This window comes from Phoenix dactylifera, chromosome 16, assembly GCF_009389715.1.
Source record: "Phoenix dactylifera cultivar Barhee BC4 chromosome 16, palm_55x_up_171113_PBpolish2nd_filt_p, whole genome shotgun sequence".
Classification (NCBI taxonomy): Eukaryota; Viridiplantae; Streptophyta; class Magnoliopsida; order Arecales; family Arecaceae; genus Phoenix; species Phoenix dactylifera.
In genome coordinates this window covers 7,714,925-7,734,756 of record NC_052407.1, presented here as the reverse complement: position 1 = coordinate 7,734,756, position 19,832 = coordinate 7,714,925, and the positions used below count along the sequence as shown (strand labels likewise).

The 19,832-nt window shown below is 40.2% G+C and overlaps 1 protein-coding gene across 1 annotated transcript; it reads left to right on the top strand.

Annotated features, from left to right (window-relative positions):
• The first annotated feature begins 4,432 nt into the window (after positions 1 to 4,432).
• On the top strand, positions 4,433 to 6,499 carry LOC103717915 (patatin-like protein 3). Its single transcript, XM_008806484.3, has 3 exons — positions 4,433 to 5,428; positions 5,722 to 5,784; positions 5,899 to 6,499. The coding sequence occupies exons 1-3, from the start codon at positions 4,514 to 4,516 to the stop codon at positions 6,232 to 6,234; spliced, it is 1,314 nt and encodes a 437-aa protein (XP_008804706.2). The 5' UTR covers positions 4,433 to 4,513; the 3' UTR covers positions 6,235 to 6,499.
• Positions 6,500 to 19,832: the final 13,333 nt, after the last annotated feature.

The window sequence follows — 19,832 nt, the reverse complement described above, 5'->3', positions numbered from 1 at the left end:
CAATCTAGGGGATAGCCAACTAGAGGAGCTCCAGCAACAGAGGGTAAAGAGTCTCCATAGGTGGATTGTGAGAGAGATTGAGAGAGAGAGAGGATCGAATGAATGAGGATTTGGTGAGGATCGGGATTTTTTTTTTCAAGAAATTGGTTCAACCTCAAACCAAGCACAATTGAACATATCAAGTGGTTCTATTTAGATCGGACTAATGCCGCAATGAAGACACTCACTATTGTCCCTTACACCATTTGCACTATATATTGCATGTATATGCGAGCAAATGGGCCGACTAGATTAAACTAATCATATCAGTAGTGCACCTAACAAATAGATTAGATAGCGTCAAGGTTCAATGATAGATTTGGATGGGAGAGAACCATTTACTGCAAGTTTGAAGATATAATTGATTAGAAACGGTAAAGTGGGTAAGTAGGGAATAAATGACCATTACTTATAACCGCATTTTCTTATTAAAATCATCCTATTCTCTTTCGGCCTTGGAAAAGGACACGCCATCCACAATTTTGGTGGGTGTGTGAGGTTCATTAATTATAATACTCCACATATCATAATCATGTACTTGTATGAAGACGTGCATGTGTGCTTTCCAGTAAGTGTAAGTTGTGCCATTGAAAAGCGAAAGGTAGTTAGTAGATTGTCTCTCAGCAAGAAAAGATCCAATTTAGATTGTCATAGATCTTTTCCTCTTGATAGTTAAGTCAATAGTGGGCCGAGTACCAAGCTTTAATACCACTTGTTAAATAGTTATGCAACCCAAGAGGAGGTGAATTTTGTTTTTAAAAAAATTGAAAATATGTGCAATTTAAAAGGTACTTGTGAAGTGCATGAAGATGTGTATGAGCAGATACAGAATGAATGCAAAATAAAGATAAAACACAACTCACAAACTAATATTTTATAATGGTTCGTTGGCAAACTTAGTACCTACATCCACTCTTCAAAATATCCTTCTTGAGAGTTTCACTATAAGCTTTCTAAAGACTATAGCCTAACTATTTTGTTCAAGCTCACAATCAGCCTAGTTGATTTTCTCTGAAAACCAACAACAAACCACCCCTATCAAAATATTCCCAAGGCGTTGTAACAATACACAAACCAATTCAAAATTTGTATGAACTTTTCTCTAAGTTTCAATTACAGTAAAAATTTAAAGAATATAATAAAGGAAACCAAAGATCCTTAATGAACTGATTGTAACTCATTGAAGCACATGTAGAGGCTGTAGTTACCCTTGATGAATTCTTGGAAGCTTTGCACTTAATTCTCTTGTAGTGTTGAGGATGTGATCTTCAGTGCTCTCACAAATGCCTCTTATTCTCTTGGCTTTTCTCTTTCTTCTTTAACTCTTCTTCACTCTTGTTAAATTTCTTGAATTTTCTAATGTATTTATATCTTGAAAAGTAATTGAAAGATTGTTTATAGCTGTTGGAGAGGCTAAAATAGCCGTTGAAAAAGAATAGAGCCATTTTGTTTTTAGCCTAAGACTGTTCTGGGATCGACTCTATTAGTCCAAAGGTCGACTCATGAAAGCATGCCAACCTACTCCATTATGCTGAGGTCAACTCGTGTACCTCTAGGGTTGACTCCTGAATCCTTTCAAAAATAAAGTCTTATACAAAATTTAGAGATCGGCTCCTTATGACTTGGGGTCGACACCTCTTATACAAAATTTCACAAAAACTTGTTACATCTTGTACATCTTGAACATTTTAGGTTTAATCCTTCTTCATGTATTCTGATCACTTTGAGATTATCTTTGCTTCCTGTATGCATTATTACGTACTCTAAAAATATAATCAGCAATATTGTTCCTCTAATATTTTGTATCATTAAAATCAAACGTTTTTGGGTCGAAGAGATAAAGCAATATTTGGCAAAACCTCCGGTGTTAGTTCCACCAAGCCATGGTGTACCATTGAAGTTATATTTGTTTGTTGTAGAAGATTCAATTGGCAATCAATATGTTGATGCAAGATAATAAAATGGGATTTGAGCAAGCAGTGTTATACTTGAGCCGTTTTTTAACAAAAACTGAACGGTGATATTTGTCGGTTGAAAAATTATGCCCGGCTTTGTATTATACTTGTGCTAAATTAAGATATAATATGCTACGTGTTTCGGTGTATATAATTTGTTCAACAGACATAGTTAACACATGTTAACTAGGCCGATCATGCATGGAAGAATGGACAAGTGGATGTCAGCTTTATTAGAGTACACATTGCAATATGTACCACAAAAGTTGGTCAAAAGATAAGTGTTGACTGATTTCATGGCCGATCATCACTGTCTTCCACTCAAAACTAGTATTTTTCAGCAAATAGAAGCGATTATATTAGTCTGAAGCCATGGATGTTGGTTTTGACGGTTCAAAGACAGATGAAACGGCAGGTGTGGAAATACTTTTAGTATCCCCAATAGGAATTAAAACATAGTTCTCATTTCAATTAGGATTTCCTTGTTCAAATAATCAAGTCTAATATGAAACTTTGATAATCAGCCTCAAAATATTGCTGAAAAAGGGAGTAGCAATAGTTAAAACAATCGAAGATCCGTAGTCTTGAAGCAATTGAGTGGTGAGTACAACATGAGGGCCATTGAGTTGATGCAAGGTTTTGCAGAAAGTGCTATTAGAATTCATTTCAAGAGTAGAAAATTAAGCAGCGAATGAACCGGCAAAGATTGCTTCAAGCCTGCAAATACAAGAAGGAATATTAGGAAGAACAATTAAAGTAGAAAGAAGAGTACTTTTATCAATACTCGCTGATCAAAGTAAACAATGACATGAGGTTGATATGGCAGTTTCAAGCCAAAGTGACTTCCACACTAAAAAATCATGAGTGTTATAGCAGAAAAGTGACTGCGTCTCGACCAGAGGTATTGTCCGCTTTAGGGGTGCGTGCTTAACACTATACGTGGTTCGTACACGACAATTTCTCCCTCACAGCTTTATCCTTCTTAAAAGGGCCCTCTGGAAGGAAAGGGGTGGCCCCTCCTTATTAGGCACAATTCTTTCCGCTATTCTTTCGATGTGGGACTAAAGTCCCGGATCCCGCCCCCCCTGCTTCTGCCTAAATTTATATCTGAGGAACAAGGCGCCTTTCTTCAAGGAAGGCAAATTCAAAGTCGTAGACAGCTGCTTCCTGCTTCAAACCGCTTCCCGTTCTTGAAACACCGAAGAGTCAATTTGAAGTCGTAGAGGACACATACTTCTTTGAAACACTAGTGATTACTGCTCTTGCTGTTCTTCGAGCAGCGCTTGTGAAACTGGAATCCTTAAATTGCTTAATGGCATTCGATTTCGTTCCGTCGGCAATCCCTTCTAGCGCTTAAGGTGCGTAGCGGATTGACTAAGAGATGGGGCCGGTGTTGGGATATCTTTGAAGATGACTCTGAGTATAGGAAGGAAGAGGTTGGGGCTTTCTTTCTTTTCTCTCCTGTTTATTTCGGGGAGCTGGGCAGAAGGAAAAGAGGCTCCTAGCTAAAGTTGTCTCGCCCTGCTTCAAAACTACAGGGCGCGCGCTATGGCTACACTGACTGGGCTTCTTACAGGGAAGGAGGCTACTACTTTGATGGGGCACCTGCGATATTCCGTTTTTCGCCTCCGCTTGCTCGTTGGAAATGGTATTATAAGAAGCAAAAAGGTTATACTCCTATTCTTGAAAGAACGGACTAACAGGGTCAGCTACCTAGCCCCCCCCCCCCCCAAAAAAAACAATGAGTTTCACCAATATATGCTTGTCACAACACAATGTGCCTATTATTGCTCCAAAAATGAGCTATAATTCAGGTTGAAGTCAATCAGCATGTAGAATTATTTTTATCTTTTTATCTTTTATTTTAAATATATTTGGGTGAATTTTCCGACATGAGGGCATGAGTCGATTTGGCAGAGCCACTCGTAGCGATCGGGTAGTTCCAACCCTCCTCCTGGCCGTGTCACGCGTTCCCCGACATATCGCTGATTTCGAATCTCTGCCGTCTGGTCCTCTCCTTATCTCCATCCCCCTCCGTCGGTGACCCCACCCCTCGTTGTCACACGTGGGTTTTCGCCTGCCCTCCGCCCTCGCCAAATCCTCGCCCGAACCACATCCCGACAAAAGGACTCTTCGTACCACCTTCCCCCGATCATTCTTTTCCCCCATCTCGCGCTGGCCGACCCAATAACCACCGTCTACTATACATCAGACGGTCCATGTTTGATCAATAAATGCGTCCGTACTCGTTAGGGCATTTTCGTCAATAAGCCAGGAGATAAAAGGTGGCCGCCGTTGGCTTCTTCCCATTGGGCGGGGCGGCGAGCCCATCCGCCGATTAATCGCCAACGGGTCACGAGCTGCTGCTATCGTGCACTACGTCTCGTAGCTAACTTGCGCGGCTTCTCCTCCCTATTTAAGCCCCTAGACGAGCTTTCCCCCATTCCCATCTTGCTCTCATCTCTCTATTGCTTCTCTTGAGAAATCCGGCTCGAAGACTAGGTTTTGTAGCATTAGAAATGGCAACAACGCCGGCTTTGATGGAGCCGAGCTTCGACGTGGACAAGCTGAGCTACGAGATCTTCTCCATTTTGGAGAGCAAGTTCCTGTTTGGCTACGACGACGCCAAGCTCTTCCTCTCTACCTCGCCGCCGAAGACGCCGGTGAAGACCCCGAGGGGCCGGGTCCGGATCCTCTCTATTGACGGCGTTGGCCGTGCCTCCGACGGCCTTGTCGCCGGTACCGCCCTCGCCCGCCTCGAGGCCTCCCTCCGCAAGCGCTCCGGCGACACCTCCGCCCGGATCGCGGATTTCTTCGACGTTGCCGCGGGATCCGGAGCCGGCGGCGTCCTCGCCGCCATGCTCTTCACCCGCGGCCCTGACGGCCGCCCACTCTTCTCCGCCGCCGAGGCACTCCAGTTCCTCGCCAAGAACCGCGCCGCATTCGCCCCCAAGAAGGGGCTCCTCCGCGGAATATTCCGGAAACCCGGGGCGATATTCCGGCGGGTCTTCGCCGACGCGACACTGCGGGACACGGTGAAGCCGGTGCTGATCCCGTGCTACGATCTGGCGACGGGGGCGCCCTTCCTGTTCTCGAGGGCGGACGCGGCGGAGACCGACGGCTACGACTTCCGGATGCGAGATGTGTGCGCGGCCACGTGCGCCGACCCCACGGCGGCAGGGACGGCGCCGGTGGAGATGAAGTCTGTGGACGGGCGGACGAGGATCGTGGCCGTCGGCGGCGGGGTGGCAATGGGGAACCCCACGGCGGCGGCGATCACGCACGTGCTGAACAACAAGCAGGAGTTCCCCTTCGCCGCCGGGGTGGAGGACCTGCTGGTGGTGTCGCTGGGGAGCGGGGAGGTCCTGGCCGCCGGCGGTATTGGCGGGGCGCCGGAGCTGGTGAGGATCGCCGGGGAGGCGGTGGCCGACATGGTACGGACCGACGACCGCTTTAATTCCCGCCAGCTGTTTTTCATTTTTCTTTCACTTTTAACATTTTTACACGTAGTAATATCTCGAAGACTGAAATCTGACAAAATTGTCGATTTGTCGGTACGGACAAAATGATCCCAACCGTCCACTTGTGACGTCTCAATGATTCCATCCGTGGACGGATGTGATTAGACATAACTTTAACCAATCAGCTAAATAACGAAAATGCCCCTTTACTTTTTTTTTAAAAAAAAAGTGGTTTACTGAAAAAAATTTATCTGGTACGGTATCAGGTGGATCAAGCTGTGGCAATGGCGTTCGGTCATAACAGGGCATGCAACTATGTCCGCATCCAGGTACTGTGCGGACAAAATTTCCTTCATTCCAATTATCACAATGCGGCATGGATGTTTCCTGAGAAAATATTTAAAAAAATTCATCATTGGTGATAAATTTATATGATTCTCCAGGCTCATGGTTTCAATTCCGGAAAACATCACACTTCCAAGACTACCAGCACCATGGATGTGAGGAAATTGTTAGGAGCAGCAGAGGAAATGTTGGCGCAGAAGAATATGGAGTCGGTTTTGTTTCGAGGGAAGAAGATGTCGGAGCAAGCTAATGGTGAGAAGCTAGAATCATTTGCAAGTGAATTAATCAAGGAGCACGAGAGGAGGAAGAAGAGCCCACTTCCTATAGTTATATCAAAGCAAGTGATGACACCGAGAACATCATCGGCAACAACATCCACAATTACTACTACCACCACGACATCAGCGAGAACATCGACATCCCCATCCCACTAATTTTGATTTTGGATTGATTGAGGCCTATGACTATGCTCTAAAATGAAAAGGAAATAGTCAAATGGTAGAAGGATGAGAACTGAGATTTAATTGCAGTGTGAATTGGGATATGATAGATTGTGTACATTTAGTTCACTGGAATGATGATGGATTGTCGAATATGTATTATTTCCTCTTTTTTCTGGCTTCCCTCAAGATTTTGTATGGGAACCAGTTCAAGTGTGCTTAAATTTCATTTAACTTATGATGGGGAGAAGTTACACAAGTCGTAATAGCAATCTTTACTTTTGAGATTATTTTTTTCATAATTTCTTCCTAATTCCACTAATATATTCATCAAATTAGATGTGTCTCAACAGTTTGCTTGTAATATGAGTAGGGCATGTTGGGAGCACATAAACGTAATTATGTGTAAGATGGCCAACTCATAATTATTAATCACTAACATCTCCTTTTTAGTGGGTCATTGAATGCCCTTTTCAGGGCTGTCCACGTAGCTATCTAAAAAACTCTCGATCCCCCACATGAAAAGTAATCATAAGCAGTCACAATCTTATAATGAAGAGAAGTATTATTAATTAATTGGTGATATTATAGCATTATTGTTCCCTCTAACAATTAGTAATAATGGATTTTAGGTCCTCCAAGCCCTTTCAAAATACTATATCTTATTTTAATTATCATACAAGAGAAATAGGAGTAAACAAGATAAAGCAAAGTTTCTGTTTAGATGGAAAATCGTTATAATAAATAATGAGTGCACCATTCCTTTAGAGTATTATTATTTTTTATGAAAGAAACATGTAATCTTTGCAATTCCCTATATTAAGTAATAACTGCAGAGTTCTGGATCGTTCTAGGAACTTATTTGGTTTATGGGAAGAGAAGGAAGTAAAAAAATAGCATTCTCATGAAAATAATATTTCTACATTTTATGAAAAAAAAAATCTATATGGGACATGAAGATTGGGTTTTTTTTCTCAAAAGTATCCATAAGCTTTTAGATACAATAGATAAGGTTTTTTTTCAGATATTTTATACAATTTTTTTAGAAAAGTAGATACTCAATATATAAGCTACTCTTAAACGTGCCATGTGGTGCAAACAATATTTTTCCAAGCATTATATACTTAGGCATCAGTTTTTCAAAAAAAATATTTTAGTGAGGAGAAATTTTTCTTCCGAACTAAATTAGTCCTAAATATAATTGACATAAAAGAAAGGTATAGTAATTTGATCCTCTAGTTTCACCTGTCTAGTAGAACCGCTATCAACCCCTTATATATTAAGTCATATTCTTGTGAACGGGAATATGTATATTCAAACTTTTTAATATTTTTATAATTTTTTTTTTTTTTTTGCTAAACAAAAGAGGAAGGGGGAGGAAGGGACAAGCCCACCCCCGCGTAGCAGCCCCCACTGGGCCCCCACCCCGTCAGGAGAATATTCGATGTGGGTAGAAATGACCACGTGTTGGGCACAACAGCCAGTTTTACTCATACCCTCCCCATCCGTAGGCCCGGTTCGATTATCCCTCAGGGCTCCGACACGAATACCACGTATGAGTACGTCACATCTGGCACTACTGAGGCCACCAGCAGAGCGATACGCTCTTTCAGACCCCGTATCCGAGCAGGGAGCATCCGGTCTTCACAATTTAATTGACGCCCATGCGTTTCGAACTCGGAACCACTTGGTTGGAAGTAAGGCCATGCTTCCACTGGACTACCACCTCAGTGGTTATAAATGTTGTTTTTATCAATCGAAAAACATGGAGAGAGAGCTGAAAAAAGCCTGCTTATTTTGGGTTGTCTGCAGATCTATTTTTAGCCCCTCCCATTCCTCGACCTTCACCCCCTTGCCCATTCCCTCCGTCTTCCAGTCGCCAGCAGCAGGTTTGAATGCTCATCAAGAAGTGCTGTTCACAGTGAATGCAACTTGGTTGGCATTGCTTATGTCACCACCTATAGAACCCACCGGCAAGTTGTTCGACAAAATCTCCCAACCAAACACCTTCATCCAAAACGGCAATCCTTTGCGCTCGTGGGACTTCCAGAGCCCACCTTTTGCCCAAAGCGGGCCTTCACTTCACCTACTGCTGTCAAAGCCTATGCTACCCTCTTCATGGTCAGTACGGGTCAATATCCACCGCGTGCCAATTCCAATATATTTGTGGGCGCACCCATTAGTATGTAATACATTTTAGAATTAACCACAGCCAATATGGCATATTGATCAATCAAAGCTTATCACGAAACTCTCGACCAACCAATCAAAATCCACCATGCGGCTATCCCATAGGCATACGTAGAGTTGTTCAAATTTTAGAATCTTTCCTCAACTGGTGATACCTCGGTCATGATTGCCAGTGGTCTCCTTAACCATATGGACGAGATGCATGGAGCGTGATACGTGAGTAAAACACCCGCACATCACATTTGGATTCATCGCCGCTCGAGCATATCGACCACTACTTTGCCATTTCAAGGGCACATCACAACTTTTTGCGGACTTCTATAGTCTAAATATTTAATCGTCAAACCTTCCAACGACTCCTTAGCCATCGCTACTCGAGCATATAGACCACCACCTTGCCATCTCAAAAGCACATCACAACTTTTTATTGATTTCTGTAGTCAGACTAGTCAATCGTCGAACTCTACAACAACTCCCTAGCTATCGCCACTCGAGCATATCGCCGCTTCTGTTGAACCCTCCAGCGGCTCAGCCAATGCGACACTTTGGGTGATTCAATTTCCAACGGCAACAATACGTATTCGCAATTTTGAAACATGAGCTATTATTTCCTTCTTATTAGTTCCATTAAATAGGTATTATCCACTTGCAATTTCTATTTTGTAACCTTCCAATCCCCAAAAACCAAAAATGAATTGCAACAATTATAATCATGTTAATCCAAACAAGTAAATCTCAACTACATGCAATTACAATGTTTATAATCTCACTTGTAAGTTTTTTTTTATATTACACAGTGCCTCCAATTGCTTAGAACTAGGGGTGGCAAAATATGACCCGACCCGCCAACCCAAACCGTATTCGACCCACCATAAACAGGTTTGAGTTTGACCTAAATAGATTTGGGTCGTAAACAGGTTGACCCGTTCAATCTGTTTATTAGTTGGGTTGGATACAGGTTTTAGTTGCTTGACCCGATTAACCCGTTTAACCCGTTTATAATTTGATGTGAACAGTATTTTTTTTCCTCGCGATCACCACATGGTCCGCAACTCCCATCCTCTTTTGTTTCCCCATTTCCCCCTTTCTCTCTAGTCTCTACTCTCTACCCGAAGCTCATGGCAGATGGCACCCTCCTCCTCCTCCCCAGTCAGCGATCAAGGACCCCTGGAAGCCCCCTCCAAGACCCGTCCCCTCACCATCCTTGGCCTCGACGACCCCCGCGACGCCCTTGGATGCCGCCGACCTGAAATCGAGCGGCGGGGAGGACGCCGGAGACGAAGAGTACCGGGAGTTTGATGACCTCCGGGGAGAAATCCGAGAGCACGAGGGTGGTGGCGGGGGCTAGGGTTAGGGTTTCGAGCCCTCCCCTCTCTCCGTTCTCCTTCTTCGGCCCTCAAGACTCCGAGCTCGCCCTAGCAGCTTAAGGTTAGGGTTCTGGCGTCGACGGCGGCGGTGATGAGAATGTACAAGTTCTGCAACTCCTCAAAATACGCTTTCTCCACCTCCATGAGGTTTCTATTCTCCTCCTTTAGTTTAGATCATCGGATCCATCCTCTGCTGGAGTCGTCGTTGTTGAGCCAAAAATCGTCATTGTCGAGCCAGAGATCGTCGTCTTCTTCCATGGAGAGTATGGATTTGCAGTAGAATGGGAGGAAGAGAGTAGGGCCAGCAGATTAAACAGGTGGAGAATGGGTTCAGTGGGGACTGGCCGACTGGGGAACGAGATGAGAGAATTTTTTTTCTATTAAACAGGTTAAACGGGTCGGATCGCATTATCCGTTTAATAAACAAGTCAGATTCAAATTGTAATTTTCTGACCTGTTTAATAAACAGGTCGGATTCAGATTTATAATTTTTTGATCGAACCTGCATTCAATCCGATCCATTTATGTCCAATCCAATCCGATTGTCATCCTACCATCCCCTACCAAACCAGGAGATCAAGACTACGATATAATATTATATAATAGACGACAGACATCAGACTAACGCGTAGGTGATATCACAAGGAATCTAGCAGCGATCATAACTTTTTTTTCTAAAACCGTTTCATAGCTGTAGGGCTGGCACGGTCATCCGCACTGTAAACTATATATATATAAAAAAAAAGCTGGTGTCAAAGTCCTGCCGGGATCCGTACAACCACCATCTCTCTCTCTCTCTCTCTCTCTCTCTCTGAGCCTCGGATCAGCAAAATTTCCAACTTCTAGATACTCGGACGCGTGGGCCCCACCACCCCGTTCCTCTCGCTGCCGCCCTTCCTTTCCGACGCGATTGCCGGAGATGCGGTCCCATCACGTCTCCGTAACGTAACCATCCCTTTCCTTTTGCGCTGCACCCAAACCGCACCCGCTCATAACAACGTGGGTCCAGGTATAGTGGGGCCCACGAACTAGTGAGAGTGTGTGGCGGTGAGTGGTCCAGGGGACGGTGTGGTGGCATGCATCCCCAGCGTTGCATGAGCTGTGCGCAGGGGGCAGGGGGGACGTGAGGTGACGGTCGTCATGCAACGCTGTCAATTCAAACCCAACGGCTGTGGGTTTGAGATTTGAGCCCTAAGCTTCCCACTTTCCTTGAAGGCCGGATCCAAACAGCAGCCGTGGTCCACACGTGCCACAATGGTACTATAATTGATCCGGTACGTGAGAGAATCTGTACCTATAAGGAGATAAGAGTTAGCAGCTTAGCTTGATGGATTTTATTAATATTTGGAATCAAGGTGGTGGCTTTCTTGGAAGGAGGAAAGAAGTTAAACTAGCCTTGGATGTAGTAACAGTCAATGAGAGATTAATTAGGACATGTCAAGTTAAGCTGTTATCATGTTGTCTAATTAAGTGTTACACTATGGACTCTTACCCTATTATTCAGTCTCAAGTCCTAAAAGTATGAAAATGCGATGAAATCGAGGCACTTATAATTCGCTGCAAATTAACACACATATGTATATCTACACGTGCTAGCCAGCGGCCTACAACTTTATTGTAACATATTTCAAAATGATCTAGTAGTAACTATTGCTAATCTTGTCAACCGAACCATTCTCATACACAAATAGCTGCACGTGCAGAGGATTGGCAAGGTTGTAGCTTTAAGGGACAACATTTTTATAGGCCTTTTTCAGCAAATGGGCACTTTTGACTTGAATGTACTGAAAGTTGAACCCAACACGCGGTTCCATCATTTCTCCTATTCGGGCTAAGTAGTAAGCTTTGAGTAAAATTCAAACGAGGGCAAAGCTTTCTTTTTGCACCAAAATATCACATCCAAATTAATTTGGGAAGATCCCTCCATCATTGTATGCTTAGAGTAGGAGTACTACTAGATGCACAGCCAATGGTTTCCATGGACCCCATTATGAATCCGGGCACCCAAGACCACCACCTTTTCCTTTTAGTAAGAGCCCACTGATTAATTGTCATTGCTCATAGTATTCCAAGACCTTCAAGAAGAAGATAATCAATACAAGAAATGATTAGAAGTAGCAACGCATCAGTAACCATAGTGGTCATGATTACACTAGAAAAAAGATATTAATGCAAAGTTGCCTGCACTCTTAATAGCTTATTTGGAGCTATCAATATCTAAGGTTGAAGCAATACTACATCAAACAAATGGAAAACTTGAATCATGTGAAGTGTAGAAAAGGGACCTCTTTTGAATATAAGGAGGGCACAATTCACCCAACATCGTCATTCAGGGTAAATAAGAATTGGAGATCGGATGCGGACAAAATTTCTGCCAATGGCCGAGATGTTCAGCCGACTTTCCCTGTTTTTATGGAGGTCCCGATCCCTAAATTCTAGAGTAAAAGCAAACAGATCTAGTAATTCTAGAATAAGCGTAGGTCATGGTCAATCACGGTTTCCCAGGAATCCAATAGTAATAGTCCACACGTGCAAACTTTATTCGTGGGAGACATGACACAGGATCTAGACCTATAAGGATAGGGCAAGCAAGTGCTGGCTTCCAAATTAATGTTTTTGTGACAGAGGTGTTGGCCTCCCGGAAGGAGATGAGAAGCTACTTCACCTCAAGTTTATAAAAGATACCAGAACAAGGTGATAAAAAATGCCGCTAAGAGACAAATTCCCTTCATTAGTTTATTTGGGTGTACTTTGGATCTTGGGGTCCATGAATTTTGTAGCATCTAACCAGTCTTTTGACCTGTTTGTAATACTAACTACAAGCACATGGTACAAGAGGAGGGAGTAATGATAATAAATACATTATATATAAAGGAAACAAAGGATGCAACTTTTACATCCTAGGATATGGTCTCATCGTGGATAACCATCACATCATCTATTTTAGAGATGGATGACTCTTTTTATCTCCACAATGCACCATGTATCATACTGAAAGAAATAAATGAGAACCGTCCATCTTCGAGATGAATGATATGACAACTATCCATGATGGTATATAAGTCTATGATGCAAAAGTCATACCGCAAAGAATTCGAACTGGAAAATAAGAAAGTTAAACTTTTTAAAGATGAGAATTGTTTGCGATGGGACTCACAAACAAGCATCTAATCGATTTTTGCATTATTAAGACGGTGATGTGCGGTTGCTGAGAAAACACATGTATCTAAGCTAGAAATCATCATGTTTTTCTAACTAAAAATAAGCTCCCACATATTAAAATGAATTTTCTGTTTTTGCTGCTACACAAAAAGTATGGTTATGTGAGCACTTATTAAGCATATTAATCAATATTCGTATTACCTAGTTCTATGATTATATGCGACTTGATCAAACTTTTATTCTTGTGTTTTTTATTTTATACGTTTCACAACAAAAAAATCTATTATTAGCTAGAACTCTTACATCATTTTCAAATGATTTACCCTAGGGTTATTTTTCCTTTTTTTTGCATTAATTTTTAAGAAAAATATATAACTATATTAACATGCTATCTATTTGATGTACCTCCCATTTAGTAATATCTTTGATTCTGTGGTCATAAAATTTAATTATCCAACTTATATCCCTATGTATGTCCATACTTTTGGTATCTGATTGGTATCTGTATGCGTTTAAAATAAATATGGATATAAATTAATATGGATATAAATTTTTAAATCTGATTAATATCTATATCTGTATTTGTATTCGTCAGATAAAATAAATATAGATATGGATATGGATATGGATACTAGTATCTGATCTGTATTCGATCCGATTTCAGCCCTATTTGGGATAAAATGAATCCATCTTATCATTTCATCCTAGGATGAAATGAACCCTAGGTCTATGGCGGACACATACCTAATGGCACATAAATCCGCGAGTACTTAATTGCGCCTAGCTGCACTCGTCGAGCAACAACCAAACTTTTCTCCTAGTGAGAGACCGCTACTCCCTTATGTGCTCCCACTAGAGGTATCATTAGTCCATATTGCATCATATACTTATTTTTATTCTGAAATAAGATACATGCGTGTGAACACTACAAATTTAAAAAGAATAAGGAATAAAGACTGAAGTAATTTCTCAAATAGAAGAGAAGAAAAGAGATTGAAGTAAAATTGAAGTAATGACTGATAAAATGACATGCAAAATTTCCACCAAAAATGAAGAATGTACATCGCAGAGTAGAGAAGATATACTAATAACCAGATAGTGATTTAGTAATTTGTTCATTATATCGTTCCTTCTTTTGTCTAAAGCAACTAACATGCCCTTTGGAGAATCTGATAGGGTGTGATCATGATTGGAAGGTTATGGACACAAGTTTTGAATCAAATTCAAGGTTAGGGACCCTCAGTTTGGCCATGGGCAATGTTCACATGAATGGCAGCCCCACACATAAGCTTTGAGATTGCTCGACCTTCCTGTGACATTTTAGCTCATCAAACGATTTGCCCGGTGCTATTTGAATCACAAGTTATCAAGCGAAAACCCTTCTCGAGAACAAGAATTTGATGAAACTTGTTCGTGTTGTCTATTTCATTTTCATTAAAGTTAAGGTTGCCATGATACTTGAAGGGTGTCTGAAGTTTTTTAAAAAGTCACCAACATCTTATACTTATATATTCATCTACTTTTACTGAAAGGTGATGGAATGGTGGTTGTTACAGTTTGGGACCCATGGAGCAAACCTTTTGGGAGTGGGACAAGCTAAAGCTAGCAACAAATCAGAGCTGACACTCCATTGGGGCACCCCTTGCATACCTTTTTACTGATTTTAATAACTTGATCATGATAGGTGTTAGAAATATTTGAGGAAGAAAAGAAAAATAAGAGAAGAGAGAGAGAAAGAGAGATGAATTTATTTCTCGTGTACAGACTTTATACATAGACAATAATATAGGTGATACAGGTTGTCATATGATCCTTAAAATTACTCTAACAAGATTATGCTGATAAAGAAAACTAATATAGGTTGACATAGAATCATGCTAATAAAAAAAAATATTATTCTAACAATAAGCATGCAGTTTATGTTTTGATGAAAATTTGTATATAGTGGCTGAACACTTACGCTTTGTGCAAGTACAGGGGCCAATGTGTGTCCTAACCTGAACATGAGAAAAAAAAGTTCAAGTGCAACAACAAATCTCCACCCTTTGTTCTGCTTTGTTCGACTATAATGGATCAAGTTAATGATGGCCACCTGATGGTAACACCGAATCCTCATGATGGATAGATGCTATTGGCGGTTTGGTGTTCAAGTTTTCAAATTAGAAATTTGCATCATTATTGTGTTCCCTAACTTCCATTCTCTTTCCACTTCCTTTCAAAAGAAATGATCTTCTTGCATGCTCTTCTATTATTTGAATTAAAGCTCACGATTCGTCCCTTAGAGTGGTTGGGGAATAGCTTTTGCTTGTCTGCTGGTCCTTCCATGGAAATTCTTAAGGTGGTGGACCACTTCCCTCCCTCTCTCTCTCTCTCTCTACACACTCACTCACAATTGAAGCATGTACTTGAAGTTAATACAAATTAGATAGAAAGAAAGTAGAATAAAGAAAAGTTGGTCATCGCTTTTAGTTTATTTCTGTAGTGAAAGGAAACAATTTGATCCAAATCAAACAACCCTAGATATAAACACCCAAAATAACCCAATTAACTAAATAAACTCAACTTTCTCAGAAAGGCCAATAGCATGGGTCCTTCTAATTCATTTCTTTGTTAGCCTTAATTACATAGTCACATGGATGCTTCTAACTCCTATAAAATTGTACTCAATAACATGTCAATTTAGTTTCTCAAACTTAAAATCTGAAATGTCAATTTGCAACAAGGTCAGCTAACTTGCATAATCAAATACTCTAACCTCTTGGCTTCCATGTGATTTGGCGGATACCTGTATGTAGATGGGACAATCAAAGTAGGGTGCTCTCCTTAGAATGTTCAACTCTTAGGGATGGCCATACAAGAGTTCTTAATCACAGATACCTTTGCGACTGATGCATGTAACTGGAATTTAGCACACTAAACTGCTTGGGCACTCCTTATAATTTCTTGCCGAGGAGCTTCAAGGCAATTTCAGCCCATTTTGAAGTAGAGTTGATCATGGGCTGGGCCTCGGGTCTAAACTCTATTCACTTTTAGTCGGGCTTCGGGCCAAGCCTATGTAAATTTCACATTTTCTATACCCAAAACTAGGGCCTGGCCTACGTAAACATGGCGTCGGGACCATGTTAGCTTTATTCTGAAGTCACAAAACTATATCATTAACTCGTTAGACACGCATATTATCAAGGCATTTCAATACCCTTTTTCCTCCCTCTAATGAAAGTATGAAACTAAAGAACAGCTAGATAATGCGCCTAATAATGACAATCTTGATGGAAGGTAAACCGAGGCCGACATTAATATGCAACATCAGTGTCGGCGGATATGGTTCGATGAAAACCTAGTTATACATTTGTATAATCTCATCATACCCAATTTGCATATCCTTGATGCTTGACCCATGCTAAACCCATAAATAAACAATATATACATTTATCCATTCCAACACTATCAAACAGAGAAGACAACTAGCCTGGTTGGATGATCAGATTGCACATTCTTTCCAAATGTCCTCAGAGTAGGCACAAAAAAAAAGGGATTATATGGATTCTTCCAACAATGGAATGCCAAAGCATGTTTTAGTTGTACACATGGACAGAGGCCTTCTCCACATATTAGCCCATCAGGGCAAAGGCAACGAATAACTCTTTAGCAATCAGGTCAAGAAGCATACAGGGTGATGCTAAACTGAAGGTGCCAAGGAATCAATAAAAAGACCCTCCTAGTCGTTGTATCAGAAATGGAAACAGATGCCACATTCATCATGAGGGTAGGACCACTAGGTAGCACTGCCCTCCTCTATCTAAATTAAAAAAAAAAAAAACAAAGAGAACTCACTATTGGAATAATGAGCTAGATAGCCCAGTAAGCAATAAACATTTTAACCAAATTAATTAGATAATAATTTAAATAATTATTTACAAAAATAAGCATATGGAACTCATCAATTCGAAACCAAATTCAGATATGTAGCATTATCTAAATATTGCATATGTCAAATTCAAATTTCATTCATAAATCTAAATTCTTTTAAATATCAAGTTTACCTCGTCAACCATGAGCAATTACCATATTTTTTTTTGGCAGGGTCATAATATTGTGCATCTTCTTACGGTGTGTTATGCATTATCTTGCAGCAAAGTTCTTCAGGACCGCGTATCTGTTTGCGATATGACGTGCATCTTCTTACAGCATAAAACCTTCGGAACTAATTAAGTGCCAACATATTAGCCCCAATTGGCAAGATGCTAGCATAGTGAGACTAAGAGTTCAAAATAATCATGCGGTTTCATATCTCAATTCGACAAAAATATAAAAAATTATGCGGAATCGAATCAAATTAGTTCTATATTTTTGACCATACATCATCATGATATTCCAAAATAAAGCATATTCAATAATAAAATACTATTAATCAAATTCATGCATTATGAATAGCATGATTCAAAGTTATTAATATAATATTTTTATAATTTATTGGTAAATCTAGAAAAAAGGGTTGCATTACTTACTTTGTGAACAAAATCAAACTATAGGTCCAATTAATTTCAAAAATCTCTCTTAGAATCTAATACTCTGGCGATTGCTGAACTAAAATTTTCAATGAGCACAGTGAGCCAAGATCGTTGGAAGTCAGAGGAGGAGGAAAGAACCTATGGTGGTCTAACGGTGATTATTTGTATTACTTACTTTGGCTCTAGTGGATTTGTCTTTATAGTGCTTGAGCTTTCTTTTTTCTTTGTTGTTTCCATGCATTTATACTCTTTAGATAAGGTTAGAATACTTTTTTAGCCTTTAGATAGTTAAAGCCATTGTCAAATAAAAACAGTCGTTCTGATTCACAGAAAAACTAGTCGTTATTGTTGTCAGGCACAGAATGATTGACTCGCTATTTTCTTGGGCCGACTCGAGATTTCTAAGAGTCAACTTGTGATCTTCAGGTGGCATCTCAAGCTTGTTTCTGTTTCTACTGCACTTTGTCTTTCTTCTGTGGCACTTGTGGAGTCAGCTCTCTCAGTTTAGAGGTCGACTCATTGCTTTCAGGGGTCAACTCTTCAACAAACTAGGTTTTACTACTCTCTTTCTTTCTACTGTGGCCGTTTTGGGGTTGATTCATCTATTTTTAGAGTCGAGTCTAGTTTGACTGGAGTCGGCTCGTGAATTCCATTTATCGACTCTCCAATGCGATGATTTTCTCAGCTCTCTATCTTTTCTCTATGGCCATCTGGGGTTCACTCTGACTAAGCTAGAGTTGGCTTGAGTATGATGGTCGACTCGTCAATGTGATGAATTTTTTGGCTTTCTGTTTGTACTCTGAGATTGTTTTGGGGTTGACTCGCGATCTGTTGGAGTCAGCTCGTAAAGGCGTATCAATCAGTGATAGTGTGCCGGAGTTGACTCATTGCAAGCTAAGGGTCGACTCTTGAGATAGCTCAAGATGAAGTTTTTTGTACTAGTATGTGAGCTTCCAAAAAATATTTAATGACCTTTTTGAAGTAGTTCTTCTTGATCTTCAGTTGAGAGTGGCTGAAGACTTTTTTCATGCTTTCTGAAATTAACCAATTAAACTCAAAGTAAAATATTAGTCAACTTTTGACTTAACTGCTTTGCATCATCAAAATCAACTCTTTAGGGTCAACACAACTAAATCTTAATTTAAATTGAGAATGTCAAATTCAACCTCTAGTCACTATTTCAATGATAATCCCGTACCATCTTAGTTCTCAAAATCTGTAAAAATAATAAGATATGGAATAAGGAGCTTAACAGACCAATAAGCAATGAATACTTCAACCAAATTAATCAAGTAATAAATTAAATAATTATTTATAAGAAAAAATATTTGGAATTTATCAATTTATTAATATAATAATTTGATAATTTATCGATAAATCTAAGAAAAAGGTTTACATTACTTATCTTGCGAACGAAACCAAACTACATATCTAATTAATTTCAAAAATTTCACTTAGAATCTAAAACTCCGGCAAGTGCTTAACTGCAATCTCTGATGAGTACTATGAGCCAAGGTCAATGAAAGTCAAGAGAAGAAGAAGAAAGGAACCGGCGGTGGTCTAATAGTGGTGATTGGCAAAATCTATTAGCAGTGAGGCGAAGGGGTATGGAGGTCTTTAAATAGCTGGTGGAGGCTAGAAAATCTAGCCTCCATCGAAAATTGGAATGGAGGAGGAGTCCGTATCCTACTCCAAGTCAAATAGAGCTTGGCCCTTTATTTATTTATTTGTTGTCTCCTACTCCAACTCTTATATGTGGACCAATTAAGTGGACCAAGCCTAGTTTCTTATTAGCTGGGCCGAGTGTTACACACAGGGTGACAAATCTTCAAGAAAACCTTTCAAGAACTAAATAATAGATGAATTTGTTCCCATGTAATAAATAGTAAGGAATTTTTGATGGTATCGAGCTGGAACAACCTATTCTTCCTGAATAATACTTCGATTCAAAGCCAAAGAAAAAAGAAAAAAATCTGAATGGTGATTGAATTGAAGATAAAATAGAATCCTGGGTTGCGAATAGTGATTTGATTGATAATGTAGAAAGAGAATTCTTAGTTCAGGTCTCCACCTTAATAACAGAAAAAGGATTAATCAAATTTTATTAAGTCTGACTCATAGTGATCATTTATTAAAGAATGACTCTTGTTATCAAATGATTGAACAACCGGGATCAATTTACTTATGATACTTAGTTAACATTTATAAAACGTATCTAATGAATTATAAGTTCAATAGATCTTGTTTGGTAGAAAGATAGGATATTTCTTGCACCATCCATTTCTCAACTAGTTTAGTCCTTTCTCAACTTTTTTATTCTTGATGAAGATGGAAGAGATTGGTCACTTGGGAGGTGATTCCT

Bases quoted from the DNA above. Each gene is read 5' to 3' on its own strand.
- LOC103717915 (XM_008806484.3), top strand. From the start codon at position 4,514: ATGGCAACAACGCCGGCTTTGATGGAGCCGAGCTTCGACGTGGACAAG. The intron at 5,429-5,721 runs GTACGGACCGAC...GTACGGTATCAG, and splicing joins GGGAGGCGGTGGCCGACATG to GTGGATCAAGCTGTGGCAAT. The intron at 5,785-5,898 runs GTACTGTGCGGA...ATGATTCTCCAG, and splicing joins GCAACTATGTCCGCATCCAG to GCTCATGGTTTCAATTCCGG.